The sequence below is a fragment of the Trichomycterus rosablanca genome, chromosome 20, assembly GCF_030014385.1.
Source record: "Trichomycterus rosablanca isolate fTriRos1 chromosome 20, fTriRos1.hap1, whole genome shotgun sequence".
Lineage (NCBI taxonomy): Eukaryota > Metazoa > Chordata > Actinopteri > Siluriformes > Trichomycteridae > Trichomycterus > Trichomycterus rosablanca.
Window position 1 is genome coordinate 26,374,943 of NC_086007.1, and position 27,023 is coordinate 26,401,965.

The following is a 27,023-nucleotide window of genomic DNA, read 5'->3' on the forward strand; positions in this document are numbered from 1 at the left end:
TGAACTGCGTCGTTTTGCGCATTGCATCATCGGAAATGTAGTTTATTAACAACGACGTCATTGATGCTCTTATTCTAGAAAGTTAAAGAGTTGTGTTAGAATAGTTTCACTGGAAAGGAAAATATTTATATTAATATTAATTAATACGTTACATTATTAAATCACATACATTCTTATAACGTGTTCAGCTAAAATATTCTGAATTAATTAATTCATAAAGTTTAATTAGTATAATTGTGTAATATATTGCCAAATACAGACAACACGTACTACCACAGTTTCATTAAACAATAACAACAACAAGCATTCTACTACAATTTAATTAAATAATAATAATTAGGGCCAGTGATAGCTCAGTGGTTAAGGTACTGGACTAGTAAACAGAAGGTTGCCGGTTCAAGCCCCGCCACCACCAAGTTGCCACTGTTGGGTCCCTGAGCAAGGCCCTTAACCCTCAATTGCTCATTGTGTTCCGCTCACCGTGTAAGTCGCTTTGGATAAAAGCGTCTGCTAAATGCTGAAAATGTAAATGTAATGTAAAATGTAAATAATAATAATAATAATAAAAACAAGCATACTATCACACACACTCACTCACTCACTGTCTTAACCGCTTATCCAGTCAGGGTCCCAGCTTTTCAATGGGCGCAAGGCACACAGTAACACCCTGGACGGGGCGCCAGTCCATCACAGGGCAGACACACACACACATTCACCTGTAGGGCAATTCAGTGTCTCCAATTAACCTGACTGCATGTTTTTGGACTGTGGGAGGAAACCGGAGCTCCCGGAGGAAACTCACGCAGATACAGGGAGAACATGCAAACTCCACACAGAAGAGACCCGGACCGCCCCGCCTGGGGATCGAACCCAGGACCTTCTTGCTGTGAGGCGACAGTGCTACCCACCGAGCCACCGTGCCACCTACATACTATCACAGTTTAATTAAATAATAATAATAACAAGCATACCATCACAGTTTAATTAAATAATAATAATAATAATAATAACAAGCATACATCACAGTTTAATTTAATAATAATAATAATAACAAGCATACATCACAGTTTAATTTAATAATAATAATAATAATAACAAGCATACCATCACAGTTTAATTAAATAATAATAATAATAATAACAAGCATACATCACAGTTTAATTAAATAATAATAATAATAATAACAAGCATACATCACAGTTTAATTAAATAATAATAATAACAAGCATACATCACAGTTTAATTAAATAATAATAATAATAACAAGCATACATTACAGTTTAATTTAATAATAATAATAATAATAACAAGCATACATCACAGTTTAATTAAATAATAATAATAATAACAAGCATACATCACAGTTTAATTAAAACCCATCAATAATACTGATAATAATAATAATAATAATGTGGGGGGCAGGAAGGTGGGTAGAGCAGTTGCCTCACAGCAAGAAGGGTCTGGGCTCGATTCCCCAGCCGGGAGGCCAGCGTATTTTCTGTGTGTTCCTCTTGGTGCTCCGGTTTTCTCCCACAAGTCCAAAGACATGCATTCAGACTAATTAGAGCTATTAGACACATACAAGTGTAAGTGTGTGTGTGTGTGTGTGTGTGTGTGTGTGTGTGTGTTTGCCCTGTGATGGACTGGCGATTCGTCGTGGGTTTTTTGACCCAATATATCAGACCTCCCGCGATGATGAACAGGATAACAAAGAATAAATTAATTTCATTCGGTTTATTGTGGTTAGTTGAACTTGGATGTGTGAACAGTAGGTGGCGCAGTGAGATCTGCATTAATGCAGTAGGGTTCGTGCAGCGTCACATGATCTCTACCAACTCTTCTGTTCACCCTGTAATTAGATTTGCATCACATACCCTGAATTACAGCCTTTCTGTTCCTGAATATTCAGCCTACTTTTATCATCTCAGCCTGTTTTCATGCACACACAGAGGGATGAAAAAGTATTTGCACCCTTCCTGATTTCTACAGTTTGTCTCATTTCATTGTTTCTTGTTAATATTAAACCAAGATAACCTAACTGACCTTAAATTACAGTTTGTAATCATTATTTGTATTTATTAAAGGGAATAAAAATAGACATCAACCTGCCCTGTGTTGAAAAAGTAATTGCCCCCTTACTCAACTTATTAAATGTAGTTAATAATTGGGTGAAAACAGGCCAGACAAACCCAGGCTTCATTACAGCAGTCATATTAAATCTAAACTATACTTAAAACCTCCTCAGCAATGTAAAGTAGCTAAAAGATTTTAAGAATCACCAACAAACATGCTGCAATTAAACGAAATGTGGAAACAGATTTTGTCTCTTATTACAGTTTGTCTGAAAGCATGTAATAAAATAAATATGCATTTATAGAGAGAGAGAGAGAGAGAGAGAGAGAGAGAGAAGAACAAACACTTTCTTCAGGACTGTAGATCCTGTGTGCAGGTTAAACACCTTGTGAAAGTTAAACACCTGAGTGAGGTAACGTGATGACTTGTGATTGGTTGAATATATTGCTGAGTAAATATTAGAGAAGTGTGTGTGAACTAAAGGTTATTTGCTTAGTGTGATGTGATACATTTTGCATAGTGAGTGACTGTGCGTTATGATACCAGTTACTTTTACGACAGAAACTAGACAGTGAAACTAATATCCAGTCCACCCAGTAATAAACTGGACACTTGGAAACACCAGCAGTAACACAACGTGTACAACATGTTAATCACAGAGACTTAAATTAGCTGTAATATTTAAGTTTAACTGAATCAGCCTCACCGGTTTTAAAATAAATGATGAATAAATTAGGAAAAATGCTTTTCTGTTTCAGCATGACTGTACCCCTGTGTGCAAAGCCAGGTTTATAAAGACGTAGCTTGTTGAGTTTAGTGTGAAGGATCTCCAGTGGCTGACTGAACACCTTTGGGATGAATTGGAACATACATATCCTCACAGAACCACTTCAAACTCTTGGGGAAGCCAGAAGACTGGGGGGTGTTATGACTGCAAGAAAGTTTCATATTTATACTCATGGTTTTGGAATAAACTGCCCAGCAGACTCATGGTCAGTTGTTCAAATACTTTTGGCCAACAAGTGTACCAGTTTATCAGAGCCTGGGTTTATCCGCTGACCCCTTCTGTAAGCTGATGCCACATACCAGTAATTAATAGACCATCTTTGAAAATCCTGCTGTGGATGGACCTGAAACAGTCAATGTCATTCAAAAATACAAATATTAATAAAATTCCTGTGCTAAAAAACAGCACCATCAGTGTTAACTGGTTTAAATGGGCAGTGCTGGTTTGATGCTGGATTAGTGGCGGAATGAGACCTGAAACACAAACATTTGTGGTGTTTTCAACATATTTTGCTGGTTATTGTCGATCACTGGCCATGAGTTGCTGTGTTTTGAACAAGAAATTGGTAAGAACCAGTTTAAACCAGTAACAGATCAGTGTTTGGCCTCAGTAAGCCGCGTGTTTTATTTGACTCCATTCTGCATCGTATAAACAGAAAAACCTCAAGGCTGAATCCCAAGGTTCAAGAGATAAGCACTAGCTCAGTTCTTTACAAAGCAAACACTAAGTCATATTTATATTTTACTCATAAACACTGTAAAAAATTATTTTTTACCAGATTTTTACTTTCTGAAGCAGCTTCTGGTTTGAAAAATACACATCACTGTTTGTTTATTAGGATTTTAACGTCATGTTTTACACTTTGGTTACATTCATGACAGAAACGGTAGTTACTCGTTACACAAGATTCATCAGTTCACAAGGTAGATCGAACACAGTCATGGACAATTTAGTATCTTCAGTTCACCTCACTTGCATGTTTGGACTGTGGGAGGAAACCCGGAGGAAACCCACGCAGACACGGGGAGAACATGCAAACTCCACACAGAAAGGACCTGGACCGCCCAACCTGGGGATCGAACCCAGGACCTTGCTGTGAGGCGACAGTGCTACCCACTTAGCCACTGTGCCGCCCTTACACATCATAAAGAGGAGGAGGATTTACTTTTTGTATAAATGTGCTTATATATTGAAACCAGATATCTGGAACCCTGGAGCTGTACAACACCCACACTACCTGCTGCCCTCTGAAATATGCCTACATTTTTAAAAGCATGTACATTCTGAAGAAGGTCGACATGTGCTTCATGTTTAACAGCAAAGCTTTTAACTGTGTTGACCACACAAAATGATGAAACGTCCTCAGGAAGATGAGATGACCAGAACATTCTGTCGTTCTAAAGAAGAATCTACACCAATTAGTAAACAACAATCATGACAGAAATTGGACTAAAAAAAAGAAGCAGGACTGGAGGAAGATGATGAAGAATTCAAGATTGGTGGATGAAACATCTACAACATTTGACATGCAGATGCCACAACACTCATAGAACAGAGAACTGAAAGATCAGAGTGAAATGATGGGACTTCAGCTCAATGCAAATAAAAAAGACCACTAACTTTACCACTGATGGACAAGATGTGGAAGTGGTGGACAGCTTTGACTACTGAATTATTAACAGCAAAGGGTCAATCGGTTAGAAAATATTGCAGAGTCTGGACCTCAACAGAATCATCCAGATTTCTTCTGGTTTTCTTTGTTGTTTAAGAATGTGAAAGCTGGACAATAAAAAGCAGGACAGGAAAAATATTGATGCCTGTGAATGTTGGTACTGGTGAAGACTTTTGAGAGAGAAGACAAAGAAATGGATCCTTGACCAAATTAAATCTAACTTCATACTCCAAGCCCAGATAATCAACTGATGCCCTTTTATTATGGACACATTATAAGCAGAAATAGTCCAACACGGTTATGCTTAGAAGAGTTGAAGGTAAAAGAGGAAGAGGACAGCCAGCAACAAAATGAATAGATACAATTAGAGGAACAATGAAAGAATAATTAGCCTTAAGACAAACAGAAGACCACATGGTCAACAGGAGTCAGTCAGAATCCACTTAATGATTTTTATTTTACCTTTAGGTTCTCGGGTTGTTTGTAGTAAACATCATCATTTATCAAACAATACCCCGAATCACTGATTTAAACCGATATTCATAAATAACGTAAACAAACTCGAGCTCATATCAGGAATTATAAATAACAAATAAGAATTACAGTCACACAGCTGGTAAAATGTGTTCCGCTCAACAATATAGAGGTCACAGCTGACCATGAACTTGTTGAACATCCATGTTTCAAACCATGAGGAGGGTAGGGCTCCCGAGTTCCTCCACACCAAAGTAGTCAAACCATTTCTTTATGAAGCTTGCTGGAGCAACACGAGAGTTCAAGAGAGGCTTTACTGTCATTTCAGCTCTATACAAGTACATAATGAAATGAAACAACGTTCCTCCAGGACCTCCAGGGTGCAACACAGAACAAAAAGTGCAAACCAGGACAATAAACACAGTGCAAATAAAACACAGTATGATGAATACAAAAGACATTTCTAATCTAGTAATTAAAGGAGACAAGACTAGTGAGAAGTGTAGTGTTGGTCAGTACATGGTAACTGGGGTATAACACAGATAACACAGGGCCTTCCCCAAGCTGTTTCCACAAAACATACTGTATGCACATAATATATTTTTGATTATTGATTCTTATACACCTGTGTATGAATGGTGTTCACATACTTGTAGCCATGTAGTGTATCTTTTAGGGACCTGGGTTCTATCCTGAACTTTGCTCACGGTCTGTGAGGAGTTTGGCGTGTTTGATCAGCGACCCTGATCAGGACAGAAGTGTTTTATTTAGTGACTCGTGTTTTATGTCGTGTGTAAATAGAAAGAGATTCGATGTTGTGATATTTCGATCATATTTCCATCGTTTGTGTATTATTGTGATGTTACACGTCATCACGTCGGTGATGGGGGGGGGGGGGGGGGGTGCGCATAAGGTGTGGGCGGGTCCGCGCCTGTCTCTCGTCGCGCGTGCCCGTGATACTCAGCAGCGTTATATCTTCTCAGTGCGCGTTCTCATCATAAACACAGAAACCGGATCATTTTGTTCTTTTGATTTAGTTTAATATTGATCTAATTCAGTCTGATTATTCGGTATTGATCTGATAGCTGTGGCGCGCGCTTTGGTTAGTTAATTCACCGCGTTCACGAGCTAATTCGGTAATAAAAGAGCGCGTGTGCGCGGATTACCGTGTTTTTTACCGGTTGTATTTGTTTATGTGTTTGTTTGTTTGATTGTTTTGCGATAGCCGCGTGTCACGAGCTTCTCTCACATCTCATCGAGTGTTTAGAATAAATTCGTGACGCAAAAAAAAAAACCGAACCGAAAACTCAGAATTTAATTCGGTTTATTTATACCGGATCAACCTGCTTTGAGAAACACGCGCACTGACTCGGTTTATTAGTGCTGCAGTGATACCGGAGGGTGCACACACAGGCTTGCACACGAACCGGAGCAGGTACCAGGAGATTTTGGAAGCTTTAGAAGGAGACGAAGATGTCTGGTGATGAGGTTCTGATCCCAGATGATCAAGCCTTCAACAAGTTTAAATCAGAGTGCACCTCAGATGAAGGATGGAATCAGACCTACAACAAGTCCGGTATTACGGTTCTCATCCAGATCCTGGAGGAAGAGAAGTCCCTGCACAAGATCAAGGTAAGAGAACCTGTGTGGAACCTCCATAGTCACGCCTGTCCTTATACATCTGAAATCAGAAGTTTAGGTGCACTCTCCAGGCTCAATGTACTACCAAGTTGTGAGAGAAACGCTGTCCACAGTCAGGTGAGTTTACATGGTCATGTGAAACCCTTGCTCCAAAAGTGGCCCAGTAAATCTTGACTGAAATTGGTTGTTGATCACACAAACTAAGAACAAATTTGCCTGTCTGGACACATTTCTTCTGTGACCATTAAGTAGACCTGTAATCAGAAATTTAGGAAGTTTGACCCACCAGACTGGAGTTTCACACTCCAATTTAGATTTATGAGTTCTATGTATTGTCCCAATTCCAACTTTTAACTTTATGCTCCAAACACACTTGATTATTTAATCGTTTTAAGGTTGGAACAGGTGTTCTTGGGAGCAGATAATTGAGAGCCCTTAAAACTCAGAGGAACCTTGTTTCAAAGCTTCATGAAATGTCCACAGAACAACCAGCACCCCAAACGTTCCTTGTCAGGACTTTAATTTTCAGTGTGGTTCACTCATAGGCAGTAATTTCAACAGGTCATTTACACCATTTGCTTTACTGTACTTTCTCCTTATTTGGTTTAAAGCTGCACTATGGAACTTTTGGGCATTTTAGGAGTTTGGAGACTTCTCTGGTAGATGTACGGTATTGCAGCAATTCATTAAAGGATGATTATATAACCCTGTGCTGATTCATCTGCTGGTTTATGGAGGCTGTGTGTGTAAGTGTGTGTGTAAGTGTGTGTGTAAGTGTGTGTGTAAGTGTGTGTGTAAGTGTGTGTGTAAGTGTGTGTGTAAGTGTGTGTGTAAGTGTATTCTGCTCAACAATAACTAATTGTTTCAGGCAATAATTATTAGGAACAAAATAAATACTCCCTGTTGTTAGTTCTGTGTTTCATGTTCCACCTGAAGAGCCCGAGCTCATGCTGCTGTGACCTTAATACATGTATTAGATGTACAAGGGATTCAAAAATGCTGACCAGCTCTTACAACCTCCAGATTACCTCCCCAAATCATCTGTAGTGGAGTATTAGGACTGGGAAGGAAGACGTCAGGGTTTAAGTTTATATTAGAACCTGATGGATTTTCCACTGAAACTCCTCAGTGTTTAATGTGCATGGTGTAATTTAGGAAGTGATGATATAAAGTGGTGTTTGTTGGTATTAAACTGATCAGCTGATTAATCTTTGTCATATTAACACAATCAGTTTCTGTAGCACAACATGATTTAATAAGAAAATAAACAATTAAAGCTGATAGACTTAATCATTTAGTTTCTCTTTAGTTTGGACATGAGGAGAATTAATTTATATTGTTGCTTAATAGAGTAAAACTGTGGGGTTTTTGTATTTATACCGTATTACATCTAATACACACTCACCTACAAATACTTCTGCACGATTAGATATAAAACAGTTTATCAGGTGATGGTGTGCAGTTTGGGACGCTGTAGTTTGTGTTTTTGACGCCGTGTTTAGCCGGTTGACTTTGCTACAGCGCCCGTGTTTACTCAGCAGGCCAGATCCTGGTCCTGGTCCTGGTCTGCGCTGAGTTTTTATGAGTGATGACGTGGAGATGTTTGTTGAAGGTGAGGAGAGATCATGTCGCTTTAACAGAAGCTTCGGTTTGTGCTCAAGGTCACAGTGAGAAATTTAATCCGAGTGTAAACAAAAGCTCCAGCGCTCCAGCATGGTCTAAACTCAACATCAAATTTGCTGGATGGATGTTTGATTAACTTGATTAAATATAGACCAGGAATCAACTAGTGTGTTTAGCAGCAGGTTTTAGTCTTGTGAACCTGTTGAGAATTTTGAATGAATGATACCTGCCGTATGATCTGATTCTCACGTTTGGTCTCTATACGCTGTAAAGTAATCAAAATACACTCCCATTGTCAGTTTACTTATTTAATGTAATGGATGTCCTGACTGGTTCCAGACGAGCTTCAGTAGAGCAAAGGCTTGATTCTGATTGGACCGTCGGGAGATATGGGGTCATTTTTAATTGCCCAGTTCAGTACCATCTGAACAGCTCTGTCTTTCTGTAACCCCCGTGTCGCCTTGTGGTTTTTAGTAAATCACCTGCTGCAGGTATTTACAGTAAAAGCTTCCTGAACAGTCTGTAACAGTATCTTAGGTTAGTAATTTCACTGTTGGTTGATCTTCATCAATACATTGAAAGATCATTAAGAGAAGAAAGAAAACCATCTTACAGTCTGAATAAAGACAAGATTATAATAGCTGTTATTATAATAAAGGCTACAGCAAGCGAACACACACACTTACTTATTCTTACACTATTATGCAGATTTTAGTTTCTCATAAATAAATAATCAGCTGCTTCACTGGCAGTTCATTAAAGCAAATGGTAGATACTACAGCCAGGTTAATTAAAAAACAGAATGTCGCTCCTCTTGTGGTCATTTTACTGTATTATGACATTATTTTTAAATGTTTTTACCACAGCTTTATCCTGGTCAGGATCAAGGTGGGTCTGGTTTTCCAGGAATCGATGCAACAATTCATTCCAATCCAAGATGCCAATCCATTGCGGGGCTACAGCCAAAAATATACATGTTTAACTTAATTTTACTACTTAACATTGAATTCATATCAATTTACATTTATTATTATAATAGTTATTATTGTTGATTATGATAAAACAATATAATAATAATAATTATAAAACAACTACTAGTAATAATAATATAACAATAATAATGCTACTAATAGTAATGATAATAACCAAAATCATCAGAGCTGGTGCGTATACACTAATAGAAGACTAAATCCTAATAATTTATTCTAATTACGCTAATATTCAAAATAGAATTAAAATAAAATAAAAATATACACCGATGAGGCATAACATTATGACCACCCCCATGGGCAGCGTCCTGTGACCACTGATGAAGGTCTAGAAGATGACCGACTCAAAGAGCAGCAATAGATGAGCGATCGTCTCTGACTTTACATCTACAAGGTGGACCGACTAGGTAGGAGTGTCTAATAGAGTGGACAGTGAGTGGACACGGTATTTAAAAACTCCAGCAGCGCTGCTGTGTCTGATCCACTCATACCAGCAGAACACACACTAACACACCACCACCATGTCAGTGTCACTGCAGTGCTGAGAATGATCCACCACCTAAATAATACCTGTTCTGTGGTGGTCCTGTGGGGGTCCTGACCACTGAAGAACAGGGTGAAAGCAGGTTAAAAAAGTATGTAGAGAAACAGATGGACTACAGTCAGTAATTGTAGAATTACAAAAGTGCTTCTATATGGTAAGTGGAGCTGATAAAATGGACAGTGAGGTGGTTTTAATGTACAATATATAACAAGGAGATATTACTCTAATATAGAAATAATGTGAAATATAGACTAAAACTTGAGTGACCTGTATTAGCAAATAAAAATTGATGGAATCTCAGTTTATCAGCAGTGTTGAGGTGAAGTCCACGTTAGCATATAAAACCTGTACAGCTCCTGTTCCACTTCCTCATTCCCACACTGAACCTGAGTAAGCTAAGCTAACAGGAAGTGGACTGTTATCCGAGACGGAGCGAGTACAAAACCCTACTGTTATCATGAGTGAGATGGATTAGGTACTGGTCACAAACGCTACTGAAAAGGTTCAGGTTTAAGTTTCGAGTTTCAAGAACTGAGAGGATTAGCCTAAATACTACAGAACAATCAAATCACCTGATTATTAAACGTTTCCCATGATTACTTGGGGCTCCTAGATCTGTATACTCTCAGAAATAGTCCTAGACAAATCTTTAATAAATGGTACTACTGGTTGTGACTGGGTGGAACCCTCAGTCGTACATTCCTTTCTGTTCTTAAAGTGGAACTTTCTCATTTAATTATTTACTATAAAATCATTTCTGACCCAGACAAAACAATAATATTATGGTATAATAAAAGGGCATTTATTATTTAGATAAATGAAAGATAAGCACAAATACAGGATTTTTTTTTTTTTTTTTTTTTTTTTTTTTTTAGATAATAAAAAAGAAACTTTGTCATCATTTGTCTTCAATTTCATTTTGTTTAAAAAAATCAGGAAAAAAATCGTATGGCATCGTGGGTAGAGTGTATCATTACAACCTGTTATATAAATATACGTAATAAAATGGAAAAGAACTTCCCCAGTGACATTTCAGAACCGTCTAATGGTTTTGTACCAGTCTTAAGAGTAGAGTTGGGTAGATTTGGGTGCTGTGGAAGCTGATTTCAACCCAGAAGAGGAACTAAAACTCTTCTCATACACCTACAGACAGGTTTGATTCTTTGATACTAAACCCTGTTCAACCTAGAAATGGGTGCAGAATCAAACAAATTTCAACCCTAGGGCGTGGCTGTACAGTGCTCACTACACCACCAATCACTACACAGTTTAGTGATGGGTCAGTGAATGAATTAATGAGTGATTATTAGGAGGAAGTCTATATTTACTAAAAGACCATTTTAAGTGCAGGATTTTTATCAGAATCCATTTTTTTGTTCTGCTCTACCTGTGTGGGTTGGCAGCTTGGTCCTGTTTGCCAGCGTGATCATGGTGGGCGTAATGGTGAACACGGCTCCTGGTACAAGAGCTTTATTATTTTTATTGTTTATAGTTTCTATTAAAAGGAGATGATGCTGCTGCTGACAGTCTGCTAAGAGAAGTGATGATTAATCACAGCAATTTCATTTCGTTTTATAGTTCTGCACCCTGTAACTCCTCATGAGCTCTTTCAGCTCTGTACACACACACACACACACACACACAAATATCAGGTGCGCATTGTACCAAATATACAGGTGAAGGTTAATTTTGTGCCATGGCTGCTGAATTTTTCATGACTGATCGTGGTTAAATACAGCTGCTGACTTTTCTGTGCCCTTATAAATAAGGCTAGTTTGACTGAACCGGTTCTAAAACAAGTCAAAACCATTCACTGCAGGTCTGTTCAGGTCAAGTTATTTTATTATTAAACACCAGGTTGTATTGAATAAATCCTGATGTGAATTATCTGTGTTATCTGCAGCGTATCTGGAGCAGAGCTGCTTCTGTGCCACTTCTTAATCACTCTGCTGTTCTTACCTTCGTGCAAACATTAAAATCTGGTTCTAATTTCTGGTTCGAATTCGTCTCTCTTTGCCGCCGGGGTTCAGGACGCTCTACTGAGAACAGATCTAATTTAATAACCTGATTTAATTTTTCATAAATCATGGAAATGTCATTCAGAATCTCGGTAGCCCACTAGTGAAGTGTATATGGGTCAGCGCACTGTGGCGTGTAGGTGGTGCGAGTTTATAGTATTGTTTCTATTTTATTCTATAAGTGTTGTGTGGATGCTTTGGTTCTTTATTAAAGTTGAAGTATGAATGTAATGAAATTTTTAATTGGTCCGGCGTGACTGTTCAGAATGTAACTGCAGGGAAGTCGTTTTAACAGACGATCCATCAAACTTTATATGTAAAAAATAATATTTAAATACATTACAGGGATGTAAGAGCGCTAAGGTGGTGCAGCGGCAGTGGACCTGAGATTGTTATGCATGCAGCAGGAGTCGTTAGATTGCTGTGGAAAACTGGTTATATCCAAAATTAGGAGAATATAATGGATTAAATTAGAAGGATATAATAGGGCTATAATAGGGTCCTGTTTCCACCCGGCCCCCTCACTTATACCACTTATAAACGTCCTCACGTAACCGTGGGTGGCACGGTGGCTCAGTGGGTAGCTCTATCGCCTCACAGCAGGAAGGTCCAGGGTTCGATCCCCTAGAGTTTGCATGTTCTCCCCGTGTTGGTGTGGGTTTTCTCCGGAGGCTCCGGTTTCCTCCCACAGTCCAAAGATGTGCAAGTGAGGTGAACTGGAGATGCAAAATTGTCCATGACCGTGTTTGACATTAAACTTGAACTGATGAATCTTGTGTAACTACCGTTTCTGTCATAAATGCAACCAAAGTGTAAAACATGACGTTAAAATCCTAATAAACATTTTCAGATGCATCATGGGTAACGCAGTTTTTCTTTCTCCATCTCTCAGTGTCGGATGGTGTGTAAGGACGTCTCTGCTGAATCCATGTACGACGTCCTTCACGACATCGATTATCGGCAAAAATGGGACTCCAACGTCATCGAGACCTTCGACATCGGCAAACTGACGGTGAACGCCGACATAGGCTATTATTCGTGTAAGAAACCTCCCATAATGCATTTCGTCCACCAGATTTGCATCAATCCTCAAACACTAATCTTCATGTATTATTAATGACAGAAAATGACTTGTTTATCATGTTTTTTGTCGTGTATTTATAGGGAAGTGCCCAAAACCTCTGAAGAACCGTGATGTCATTACTCTGCGCTCCTGGCTGCCTATGGGCAACGATTACATCATCATGAACTACTCTGTGAAACACCCGGTACGAGACGCGCCACCGTTGTTCTAATAGTATATTTTACATCGAAATAAAGATTAATATAGTAACTACTGTTATTAATGATAATGAGAACATCAAAAACATATTACAGTATTTAAAAAGTAGATACAACTAATGACAGTGGTGCAGAATTTGGCATAAAAGACACACTGTATATTCTGTATTAAACTGATTAAGTGGAATTAATCTGGCTGGTTTATATGTCAGTACACCACCTGCTTTCTCTTCATGATACTGATGTGTGACAGCTGTTCTTTAAGCTCCACTTATTTTATTATATATTTATTATAAACATCCATGATTTACTCTGAACTGAATAAATTCATGTAGAAGAACCTGTCGTGTCACGTTAACTGTAAACAGTCATGAAGAATCCTGTTCCAAATTTTGATTGGCTGCCACAATTTCCCCCTTTTGAATGTTATTAAATCATTCAGCATCATTGTACATGCTAATTAATTATAATTATTATGTACAGCATATAAAAGTAAATAATTCAGATGCATTCGGATCCCTTTCTTATTCTAAACTTGGTTGCTTTGTGCCTCCAGCCACCAGGGGGCTCTAAGTACTTTCATTTATTTATATATTTTAGCATAATGATTGTTTCAGTCTGTATTTATTTTATTTTGTGTGTGTGTTTTTTTTAGAAATACCCTCCGAAGAAGGACATAATACGAGCCGTCTCCATCCAAACAGGTTACCTCATCCAGAACAACGGCCCCTCCAGCTGTACCCTGACCTACCTGGCACAGGTCGACCCTAGAGGTAACGTCAGCTCACGCTGCCACACTGGCGCACAAACACTGGCACAAGCCAAAGTGAACTTTGTACTTACATGTACTTAAATCTGCACCTGCACTTTAAAATCCAAACCTAGCTTATTAGTTCATACACATCCAAGCCACATCCATTAAATTCTCCCAGTATAAAAAACACAAGGGCATCTTGATGGTACAGCAGGTGGTGTAGATGCCCCACAACAAAGTGGTTCAATTCTTGGCTGTAAAGTGAGTGATGCCCTATGATGAATTGGAATCTCCGCCAGTGTGATTTCTGGTGGTGTAGAACCCACTGTGGCCCTGATCAGGATAGTTGTTATAATTAAATAAATAAATGTTTATTTTGAAGGTGTTTTTAAACGTTTTCTCTGTAATTTACGTTGCAGGTTCTTTACCCAAGTGGGTGGTGAATAAGTCTTCCCAGCTCCTCGCTCCTAAAGTGAGTTCTTTATACCTTTATACAACAAATGCCTGAAAGTATGTGGCCGTACTTCCTAATTAATGACTTTTTAGCAGCAGTTTGCTGTTTCAGCGTGATTGTAACCATGTGTCTGGCCCTTAATTCTGTTGAATAGCTTTGAGACGAATTGGAATGTGGATTGTGAGTCAAGCCTTCTCAGAGCAGAGCAGTACCCACAAAAAGTGCTTTATTATATTTGTTAAACCAAAAGAAGGACCTGAGTTTGATTCCCTGGCTGTGTGGAGTTTGCATGTTCTCACTGTGTGGGTTTCCTCAGGGTGCTCTGTTTTTCTCCCACACATCCAGAGACGTGCAGTCAGGCCAACTGTAGATGGCTCTAGGTGTGCGAGTGTGCGAGTGTGCAGTGATGGACTGGTGGGTCATACGGGGTGTTTCCTGCTTTTTTGCCCAATAAACCAAAACCAAACTTTATTTTTTTGACCTAAATAAAGTGGTGGTGAAACCGCAGTGAATGAATGAATGGTGCACCTCTGCTGTGGGTGTGGGTGTCTGTGTAGGTGTGTGGGTGTAGAACTTGACCTGAATAAAGTGGTGGTGAAACAGACAGTGAATGAATAAATAGTGCACCTCTCCTGTGTCTGTGTAGGTGTGTGTATGTGTAGGTGGATGTGTGTGTGTGTGTCTGTGTCTGTGAGTGTGTATGGGTGTGTGTCTTTGTAGGTGGGTGTGCGCCCGGGTGTGTGTGTTTGTGTGTGTCCTCGTCTTTTTTAAGCCGAGTGTCAGTGCTAATAAAGAGCCTAAATAATTTTGTCCCCCCTTCATGAAAGTGAGTTAAATGAACCTCTCATATTTCTTTGTCTCTTTCCGGTCCAGACGATGAAGCGTATCGCCCGGGCGTGTACGAAGTACGGCGAGTGGAAGCAGCGCCACAATCCGGGTTATAAGCCGTGGTTGTACCCGGAGCAGAGCCGGCTGGGTAGCGTGGCGCTGTCCGAACTGTCTCTGCAGCACGCCGAGTCTCTGGAGAACATCGACGAGAGCTTACTGAACGAGACGAAAGATGAACGAGCCGACCACAGCGACGACGACTGATACACACACACACACAGCAGAAGTGATGAGGGGGTGGAGACCACACGCATAGGGTGCACATAGAAATGTATTCAGGTCAGTGAGAGGAACATCTACAGGATTATTTAAGGAATACTGAGGCACTTTATCCAACACTAACACCAAAACATCAACACATTTATAATAAATCCATCACGGCAGCCGTCAGCTGTGTTTCAAGTGACCTTTTATTCACAACTTACCATGTTGAGCCACAACGATGCCACAAACTCAAGTTCTTCCTGTCTTTCGTATCAGTCATGCAGTGCCACCCAATCCTGGCATCTGTACGTTTATGTGATTGGAAGTGAGCATGAATATTTAGCCACTAATAACGTGCATCAGCTGCAGGTCTGAATTACTCAATAGGCTGTGTTTACAGAGCTCAGAGGAAGCACGTGTTAGCCTTATCCTCCCACAGTGGAAGCTGTTACGTGATACAAGTCTAAATTATTGGGTGAAACGAAGAAGAAGATGTTAAAATTATTTAAACTGTGATAAACCCGTGACGACACATTAACAATGATTGATGAACCAGAATCAGTTATCAGTTTGTGATAATTTTATTTACATTAATAACAGAATAAAGATAAAACAAAACAAACATAAAACTAATTCAGCTTCTTTAAAAGCAGTAAAATAGTTTCAGCATGTGCAAATGCAAAAACATTATAATAGAATAATAACAATTATTACATTATTAATTAAATATAAATAATAATTGAAAAGTAGAGCCAATAGCAGACAAGGTAGGCTTGCTAACTAGCATTCCAAATACATCTACGACAAACTGATTTCTTAATTTCCCATAAAAGTATTTGTGGTTTCAGTGATAGTGATATTTTGTTATATTAATAGAGTTTAAATATAAAAACGCTTTCATGTAGCTATAACTACAACTGTTTTGAATCAACCTGGATGTTCAAACAACAACAAAATGATATTAGTGCCAACAAACTGTTCTATAAACAAACAATAATACGTTTCCATAAAAGGCGGAGGCTTCCTGTTCTTTCCTCAGTATGTGTAGAAATGATCGTCAGTGGTAATTATTTACAAAGACGTGATGGTACAATTTCTGATTTATTTCTTTACTATACAAACTGGCACATACAGTAACAAAGGACCAAATATATAATTTAAATGAAGATTAATATAAAATATTAGAATTATTACACAATATTTATATGTATTCAGTCCTGACCCACACCATTCACATCATGTCTTGGATGTGAAGTCCATTGTTCACAGGACAGGGTTGCAGTTTTTCCTCAGTACATGTAGAAATGATTGTTGGTGGTAATCACACACACACACACACACACACTCTGCAGATACTGATGGATAAAGACTCTGAAGTATTCCTTTAATACACACACAAACGTGCTCAGAAGTTCTAAAGCAGTAACCAATAACAAGGGATCAAATGTACTAGTTTATCATATTAATACCCGTATATTAGATGTATTATTTTTTCACCAGACATCCTCTTATAAAGTCATTTTGGAGCCTCTGCAGCCACCCTGACGCCCCCCTCAAACCCCCACGCACACACCCACTCCTTTATCCACTGATTTCTCCAGTCATTACATGTAGAGGCTTTACTGCACACACACAGAGACACACACACACACACTACTGCTAAATTCCCTGCAAGCACCTTTCACTTTATTTCCCAGAGTTCCATGCACCAGTACACCCCTCGTTACAGCATGAAGTGACACTCAGGGTGGGCAGGGGGCGCTGTGAGCATCAATAAATGTTTAAATACTAAAATAAATGGTAATGCTGTGTGATTATTTCAGATCAGTGTGATTTTAATGGTGTGTGTGTGTGTGTGTGTGTGTGTGTGTGTGTGTGTGTGTGTGTGTGTGTGTGTGTGTGTGTGTGTGTGTGTGTGTGTGTGTGTGTGTGTGTGTGTGTGTGTGTGTGTAGCACCCAAAAATAGGTAATTTTATAATAATTAAAAGAACAAAACACGCAATAATATTTATTTCTATAATAACAAAGTATAAAAAAAGTATATAAAAAATAAAAACGTGGCTGTGGAGCTGTGTGTGTGTGTGTGTGTGACGTCATCACCAGCGAGGTGTCCAGATTTGGGGGACGGGTACCAGCGTGGCAGGTCGTCATGGCAACAGCGTTTCCTTTCATCAACAGTGCAGGAATGAAGCATTTAGGAAACAATGAGGGAGACGAAGCAGCCCCGGCTGGACTTGTGCCTCAGTTCAGGCTTCCACACACCGCTCCCAACAGCGACCCTGACCAGGATGAAATGCTTTTATCCGTTCATTTACTCACATACTCATTAACTAACGCATGAATGTACTTAATCTCGTTATTATTCCTGTTTTGTAAATAAATGATTTAGGTGTTAAAATATTTTTTTTAATGCGTGAAATAATCTAATAAAAAATAAAATACAAATAAATTCATGCAGCGGTTCACTGTCGCCCTCTAGAGCTACACAGAGGAACTGAAAAACATTCAAATAATAAATACACTTTATTTAAAGCAGTAAGTAATAATAATGATAATAGTAATTTACAAAAAAGTAATAATTAATATTAAATAATAACTTACTAATATAAATGCTAATTATAATCATTTATAATAATAATAATTTACTCATTTAATTTACTCTCATGAAGAAGCATCACCCAGCCAGCAGATGCTGCAATTGCCGCAGGAATAAGAAACCAATTTGACCCTCCCTACCTCAGACACAGCTAATCATGTCTTTGTGGGCATCTGGCCAGTTGATTGCACAGCTAAGATTCACAGCTAAGGTTCTTTATAGAACACATAGAAGGGTTGATAATTTAGGTGCCACACAGTAACATGGGTTCTGCGGACCTAAGTTCACATGGTTATAGGGCCGTTGTAGCCTAGTGGTTAATGTACTGGTAATCAAAAAGTCGCTGGTTCAAGCCCCACCACTGCTTGGTTGCCATGGTTGGGCCCTTGAGCAAGGCCCTTAACCCTAAATTGCTTAGACAGTATACTGTCACAGTACTGTAAGTCACTTTGGATAAAAGAGTCCGCTAAATGTCAAAAATGTAGTGTAAATGTAATGCAACATGGTCACCTGCACCTGAGTGTTTTTCCCGGCCACTTTGGTTTCCCTTCACCTCTTAAAAACATACAGAAGGTAGATTGGCTTCTCTAATAAATAGTGAACTGATGAGCATGTGCCGCCTTGCAGTTGATGGGTGCCCAGTCCAGGACGTATTCCTGCCTCACATCTGCCGTTGCCACTATGGTGGCCCATCGTACCGCTGACCAGTATGGAGTGGTTACTAAAATAAATCAAGGAACTAATAAGTGTAAAAGTAAAGTAAAAGTGTAAGATCCAGTAGTCAAATAGTAACATCGACCATTAAGAAGCCATTAATAGGTATAAACATGTATCTGATCCAGCATGTTCTGTGCTCCATTGGACCACAGAGCAAACCCCATTTAAATAAATATAGGCTGATGCTAATGCTAACCATCTATTATACCTCCATACTTTTAAACTTGGTGCTAGCAGTTTGGGGAATGCCTTTTCCTGTTTTGAATTGTCCTTATCACTTAATATCCTGGGCGGCACAGTAGCTAAGTGGGTAGCACTGTCGCCTCACAGCAAGAAGGTCCTGGGTTCGATCCCCAGGTGGGGCGGTCCGGGTCCTTTCTGTGTGGAGTTTGCATGTTCTCCCTGTGTCTTCGTGGGTTTTCCCCCAGGTGCTCCGGTTTCCTCCCACAGTCCAAAGACATGCAAGTGAGGTGAATTGGAGATACAAAATTGTCCATGACTGTGTTCGATATAACCTTGAGAAGTGATGAACCTTGTGTAACGAGTAACTACCGTGTGTCTGTCATGAATGTAACCTAAGAGTGTAAAACATGACGTTAAAATCCTAATAAACAAACAAACAAACTTAATATCATTTCCCAGTGCAGTGAAGTGTGGATTATAAAACGTTCGGGTGTCCATATACTTTTGCTCATACAGTTTATAACAAGTAGACATGATAAAGAACAATGCTGTTATTAAAAGCTGTAAGATGTGAGTGATTTTTGGTTGAAATTGTTACTAAAAGCAGCAGATCAGTTCGGTATGTTGGTCCCCACGTGACCGGACTGCTGCTGCCCCTGCTGCGGAAGTTTTGGGTTTTTTTTCGCACCGGGATTTTGTTTGGTTGCGCGCACACACACACACACACACACACTCACACACATTCACCCATTCATTCACACACACACTCACCAGCACACACTCATCAGAAAGGCATTTGAATAAACTGGCGTGTAAAAGTAAAGTTAAAATGAGAAGTCAGTGTGGGTGTTGCGGTGCTGGTGCAGACGCGCTGCGGCGGTTCGGAACAGCGCAAAGCGGATTGTTTTAAAGATGCCGAAGTAAACAACCGAGCAGTACCCATCCAACCAGTGTTTATGTCCTGGATTCGATAGTTTTATACATTTTGGATTTGGTGAGGCTTTAAGAAATAAAACAACTGAGTAAGTATTCACATTCCAACTTTTTATCCTTCATATTCAGTAAAACTGCGCAGTTTGTTGTCATTTAGCAGACCGTTGGTGTTTGGAGTGCGGATTTAATCAGAACTGTGTGTGTTCGTGTATTTAAATGAGTGTTTTTCACTATTTCATGGTTATATGTTGGTATGTGTGTGAATCTTGTGTTAGAGAAGTGTTTATGTATTTAATGTTTGTTATGAGGACCGGTTGCTCCAGTCCTCGGAATGCAGGAATCACAGATACCAGTAATACACACACACACACACACACACCATAAGGAAATAAACACAGTTTGTACCAGATACTTATACTCTTTTAAATAGTTGATTTGTAACGTCATGCTTTAAAATGTGATTGTTGTATTATATAGTTTTATGGACTCCAACAACGTCGCATGTTTATCCAGTAATAAATGTAACTCAGCACCGAGTTACTGTTTACATAGAATTGAATCTTTATAAATAAATACAGACACAAAAATTGAACTACATGCATTAAATTCTACCGAAGCTGATCTTCTGGGTTGAAGCTTCTCCTGCTTCGTTGCATCCACATTTACGCAAAACAAACCAGTTACAAGCTGAAATCAGCTCACATCTCACCCCAAACACTCCTTATTTCTAATAAAACTAATTTTATTAGTCATAGCGCAGCAGAAATGTTTTGGTGATATTTGAAACTTTTCTTATCAAAAACAAGTTGGAATTCACTTGTTTATACTTACTTATAGTTACTTATATTTATGACTGAATACATTTCAAACGATTGAGGGTTAAGACCCAACAGTGGCAACTTGGGATTGGTGGTGCTTAAACCAGCAACCTTCTGATTATTAGACCAGTCCCTTAACAAATGAGCTACCGCTGACCTGGATGTTAAACTAGCACGGAACAAGTGAAAACTTGGTATTTCAGATCTTCAACACATTGCCCTCATGGGTGTTTTTAAGCACACAGACCGAATCCCAAATGACCCAGGATTTAAATGATGGTTTCATACCAGCATTGTGACCCTACCAAGGGAAGAACCTTCAAAATTAAGATTCAGTATTAACTGTATTTAACTCTTAACTGTATTTACTCTGTGCTGGAGCTGCTGTAACACTAAAATTTCTCCCATGGGGATCAATAAAGGAATCTTAAAATGAAAGATTTTAAGCAAGTAAAGGACTGGAAGAAACAACGCTGTTCTTTAATTACAAATAAAAAAATTAAAAAGTAAAACTAAATTAAAACCACTAAGAAGCGTAGGCCTACATGATTTATATCTCATGCTGCGGGACAGTGGTGGCACAGTGGTAAAGCTAATAGCCTGTTTACCAGAAGGCTGAAGGTGCAAATTCCAACAAGCTGTCACGGTTGGATTCCTGACCAGGAAATTTAATCTGCTAATCTTTTATGCTTCTTTAGTTGTCCTATTGACTTAGTGTCAAAATATCATAACACTACAATCTTCTGTAAACACAAAATACTTCCACATGTTTAAGTCACTAGATTTAGGTGTAACATTGTAAATTTTGGGCCCTTGATAGGTTACTGCAGTGATACCCTCTCACTCGATGCTGTTTAGTGTCCTGTATTTACTTATTTATAACCGCTACCTAAAGCTGGCTCATACTCTAGAAAACAATTTGTCTGGCTATCTAGGAAATGAGAAGCGTTGAGAATGTACTCTTTTATCTGACGTGTTGGTTATTATGATTGTTTTTTTCAATATTCACTACCTCATTTAGTAGCTTCCACCATACAGAGAAATGTACGTTACAATCATACACTCATAATGTTGATTAGATGTGATATGAATGAATTTGTTCAGACGTGAAGCCGCTTGTAGTGTCAACATCGTGCTCACTGTCCCAAAATGTTTGGTTTTTATAATAATGACATTCAGAGCAAAATGCATCGGTAAATGTTTAAAATTTAAAAAACATTTGATTTAAGACACAACATTATTCAGCACCCATGTCACCCACATTTATTTAGTAAATGAACAGAACCAAGCTTTTTAGCAGCCACAATTTTAGCAGGGATTTTAGCAGCCACAAACCATTTTCATCTCAATCATTTGGAAAAGAAACATTGGACATGGATTTGAAACATGGATTTGAACCCAGTACAGATGCTGTGACCTGGTGAGACCTGAGGGCAGCAGCTCATGTCTGATAAGCAGCAGATTGTCTGATTTAAAAGCAATTCTGATAAAAAAGAGAGTTTAAATTCTTCCAAAGTGATGAGAAAGTTCAGCTACAGTCAGTGCTGATAAAGCTACTGTAGCACGCTATAGTTTAACTCTTTCATGGGGGGGCTAATGGTGTTTGTAAACTTTTTGTTTTGTTTATTAAATGAATTAATTTCTCTTTGTGTGAGGGAGTGTAAGTGTGAAAGAGTGCAAGTGAAGAAGTACAAGTGTGCAAGTAAGGGTGCACAAGTGAGAGTGTGAGGGTGTGAGAGTGTGCAAGTGAGAGGGGTGTGCGAGTGCTACATTCCATAAAAACTCTCATGGCACTTTGTACTAATCATCACACTTGGAACAACAAGCACCACAAATGGTGAAAAACAGGCAACACAAATCACCTGGCTAATCCCACCCAACAGTGAAACCTGGTGGAGGCAGCATCATGCTATGAAGGTGCTTTTCAGTGGCGCGGACAGGACGACTGGTTAGAATTGAAGGACGGATGAATGCAGCCAAATTCAGGAACATCCTTGAAAAAAATCTGTGAGCGCTGGCAGTCTCAGACTGGAGCAACAGGTCACCTTTCAACCTGACACTGACCCAAAGCATACAGCCAAAACAACACTGAGGTGGCGTCAGGGCAAGAATGTATCACAAACCGTACTAATCACCCTACTTAGAGGTAGTTAATAACAGCCTTTTGGCAGAAAACAGTTTGTTTAAACTACATATAAAGAGTATTTCCTCTGTTCTTAATATGTTCCTAGTTTGTAATTGAGCATTTAACATTTTTATCAACAGTATTTAAACCGTTTTACAGCAGAAAGCTGAAGTTAAAGAGGAATGTTAGAAAGAAAAACAAGAGTGTGAAGTAAAAATGTCAGGCTCACCCCTAAAGGAAATGATTAATCTCTGATAATGATCTTTGCATAAACGTTCTCCGCTTTTAACGTTCAGATCTTCCTGTGAGACCCCCAGTCAGGAAATGTTTATTTTAATCTGCCTTTAATTTGAAATATATAATTCTAAATATATATCACATGCACATGCTCAGTTAGGTGTGTTACCGTGGATGAGAAGGTTTAGGAAACGGACTGAACACGCTGCTGGAACCTGTTTCAGTAGGAACTGACCCATAGGCAGTCTAATCAAGAATGGAAAGCCTGTAGGACTGACATCAGGATTCTTGAAGTTTTGGCCTTTTTGGAATTGTTTAATAAGTTAATAAACATAAAGGTTTAACGTTTCTTTATTGCACAAACTTCCTGTCATGTGAAACGTCTGCTCTCAAACCCGCAGTGGACGTTAACGTTGGGCATGTTGTAATGTGCAGCTCTTGGGGTTTTCTGAACAGAAACAGGAAACAGGAGGGTCACTGTGTTCATCTGCTCAGTCATCTCAAATATTTGACATTTAGATTAGAACCCGCAGTCACATGTTTACACCCCGATATTTAGACGGATCATGTGTGCGTGATGGCATTGTGTGTGTGTGTGTGTGTGTGTGTGTGTCACTTGTCATTAATTACAAATCAGAACCCAGTTAAAGAAGTTCTAATTTCTAATGTACAGTGTGTTTGTTCTAACATGGGTTCTATTATTTTGTACTATTTCTGTGGTCTGTGGGTTCTGTATTAAGTCTTCACACACACACAGTAGCTGCATTAATACAAACACAATGTTTTAAATGAGCTCTGAGCTGTAAAAACGTCTTTACCGTGAATTTCACAGCGAAGGTTTCAGTCTCAGTTCAATGTTCCTTAGAAATCCAATGAGCTTTATTTTGGCTCCCTAAAAGGACCTAAATTCTCAGGTTTAAAGCCAAGGTTTGTTTTTATATACTAATTTCTGGTCCACCTGGAACTGGAGGTCTAAATTTTGTCTGAACGAGATTAAGCTTAAGCTCTGATTATGCTGACTGGCTGGTTTGTGATGTTACTTGGCGGGAGTGGAACAGTGATCTGTGGATTTAATAAAGAGACGGGTGTGTTTCTGCTATTTGTTCTCTGACACATCTGAATCATGTCTTAATTGGAGTCAGTATGGTGTAAATTAATTTAAATGTGTCGTGTTTTCGCGCAAAGTTAGTGTAATTTAGGGTAAATGATCTCTTTTTTTACACAATTGAATTGGTAAATGTATTAGTAATAAACGTGAATGAAACACCTAAATGTAATAAATTAGGAGGGGTGTCTTCATGCATCCCAAAAATCTGTACTGCAACCTGTAAATCCTCACATTTCTATTCCAAATTATCAAAAAGAACTATAATAACTATAAACAATCACACAACCAGCTAGATTATTTTAATATTGTGGTGCTGGTCAGACTGGTTGTGGGACGTGCTGTGTAACGTGTCTTCCAGTCATCATGCTTCTACAGTTGAATAATACCAGTATACCTTCCTCATTCTCCACCAGCTTTATTCTCAATTGATTATTTCCAACAATTAGCAAATTTCTCTTAGATAAATGGACCCACCATGTCCTGTTAGTGAGAGTGAGAGGAAATACAGTATAATAAAACTTCAAAGTCCAAAATGAGTGGTAAAGTTTGTGGGTTATTTATGAACAAATCTGTTGTTTGTATCTGAGCACTCGTTGAATGTCTCTGCTGGTCTGAATGTTTGAAATGGTTTTGATAGTAGTTTTGAAACATGTAGATAGAAAACGAATGTTGTACATATTGTTTTGACTGTTTCAGACGTGATTTGCTCTGAATCATTAACCAAAAAGCTGAGTTGGTCTGTAGTCATCAGGATTTTGGGAATTTCCCAGTATGTGTGTCTTTTCGTGTTTGTTCTGCAGTCTTGGTGTCCTGGAGTTTCCAAAAATATAAAATAGTACAGCATGTTTGTTTCCTGCAGGTGGTTTTGTGTAGAGTTAGTGTTAGAGACGAGTTCAGCGTCTGTACAGAAGCTCTGATCGCGAGTGAACAGTGGTGTTTTCAGCACTTTTATAGTGTTTCTGCTCCTGTGTTTAGAATTCTGCACATGAAGTAGAGGGGTGAAAGTACTTTCAGGATAGAATTTTGGCCCTAGTGGTTTCAAATTGAATTCCAGGAGCAGGTCATGATTCCTTCACCCTTTAGTGACAGAAGTCATGGTTTTGATAGTGATTGTGGAAAGTCTATAACATGATTAGCAGTGGGAATGTAAACAAGGCAGCCCAGGCTAGATGTTCTGCAAATACTGTTTTTTTTTTTTTTTTTAAACCTGATCATAAAGACTTTAAATTGATTAATTAAGAGTTAATTTTTTCTGCAGATAGTTCCAGTTTATTTGCAATAGTACGAACAATGAAATGTAAACCAGTGCAATTTAACAGTGTTTATATTGTGAATAAATGTACAGCACAGTGCGGCAGATCAACCACAAAACACATTTTTATTTAATCAGGCAACAAAACACTAGTTTTTCCAGTACTAAACAGAATTCCTGTTGTTATTCTTTAAAGTTTGGCTCCAGGTTGTGGTTGCTGCCTTATTTTAAGTGTTTGATGGATTGTAGGTGTTAAAACTTAATAATAATAATAATAATACATTTTATTTATATAGCGCTTTTCAAGATACTCAAAGACGCTTTACATAAGACAAATAATCAAAACAAATACGTACATACACCATACAAATCATAGTACAAAATCAAAATAGTACATCAACATCAAGAATAATTAAGATAAAAACAAAGAGAGCAGCATAAGACAGTTCATTAAAAATTAGCTAAATTATGAGAGAGAACAACAAATATAGAACAATTTCTTAAAATTAGACAGAAACAGGACAGATTCACATGCAATCAGGAAACTGAAAACTTTACAAGTTTTAGGATCTAGGACTTCACATTTCTGTCGTGATCTAAGTATAAAAACTATTAAAAAGAATAGCAAAAATAAAAGCATTTATTTCGTGTTGTTACAAGTTAAATGCCATTTTGAATAGATGAGTTTTGAGAAGTGACTTGAATTTGGACAGGTCAGGACAATCTCGTAGGTGTTTGGGGAGAGCATTCCATAAAGATGGAGCAGCTATGGAAAAGGCCCTGTCACCCCAGGTCCGGTGCTTGGTCCTAGAGGGTATGGACAGTAGGTTAGCCTCAGAAGAGCGAAGGCTACGGGAGGGAATGTGCTGATGGAGCAGGTCGGTGAGGTAGGATGGGGCCTGATTATGGAGAGCTTTGTGAGTGAATAGAAGAATTTTGAATTGAATGCGTTGAGCAACGGGAAGCCAATGAAGTTTTTGGAGAACAGGTGTAATATGATCACGGGAGCGAGTATGAGTAAGGAGGCGAGCAGCTGAATTCTGGATATACTGAAGTTTTTTTAGGATTTTGTTAGATGTACCATAAAGGATGCTATTGCAATAATCAATTCTGGATGTAATAAAAGCATGAATCAAGGTTTCGGCGGCAGAAAAGGAGAGTGATGGACGTAGACGTGCTATGTTTTTTAGATGAAAGAAAGCAGTTTTGGTGATGTGATTTACATGGCGGTCAAAAGAGAGGTTGCTATCAAAAATTACACCAAGATTTCGGATGTTAGAAGACAGAGACAAAGTGTCATTATCAATGGTAATTTGAAAATTTTTTTTGGTTTTTGCCAGGGTTGTAGGACCTACGATGATCATATCTGATTTTTCACAGTTTAATTTGAGGAAATTAGCTTTCATCCACAATTTCATTTCAGTGATGCAATTTGTCAGAGTGGAGTGAAGTTCAGTATTAATGGATTTGGAGGAGATGTAAAGCTGAATATCATCAGCATAGCAGTGGAAATGTAAACCATGCCGACGTATGATGTCACCAAGGGGGAGCATATAAAGAATAAACAAAAGGGGACCTAACACTGAGCCTTGGGGAATGCCTTGGGACAGTGGAGCAATGGCAGAACTACAATTGTTGATATTAACAAACTG

At 38.7% G+C, this 27,023-nt stretch overlaps 2 protein-coding genes across 2 annotated transcripts in view; both read left to right on the forward strand.

Annotated features, from left to right (window-relative positions):
* The first annotated feature begins 6,025 nt into the window (after positions 1 to 6,025).
* On the forward strand, positions 6,026 to 17,200 carry stard10 (StAR related lipid transfer domain containing 10). The gene is made up of 6 exons (XM_063017065.1): positions 6,026 to 6,638; positions 12,714 to 12,861; positions 12,986 to 13,089; positions 13,758 to 13,875; positions 14,276 to 14,328; positions 15,184 to 17,200. Exons 1-6 carry the CDS (start codon positions 6,480 to 6,482, stop codon positions 15,400 to 15,402), a joined length of 801 nt encoding a protein of 266 aa, XP_062873135.1. The 5' UTR covers positions 6,026 to 6,479; the 3' UTR covers positions 15,403 to 17,200.
* A 2,461-nt stretch (positions 17,201 to 19,661) lies between these two features.
* LOC134334111 (arf-GAP with Rho-GAP domain, ANK repeat and PH domain-containing protein 1-like) overlaps positions 19,662 to 27,023 on the forward strand; it is a 51,243-nt gene continuing 43,881 nt past the window's right edge. Inside the window, exon 1 of the mRNA XM_063016294.1 lies at positions 19,662 to 19,920. The gene's annotated coding sequence lies outside the window, so the exon portion shown is untranslated. The remainder of the gene's footprint in view (positions 19,921 to 27,023) is intronic.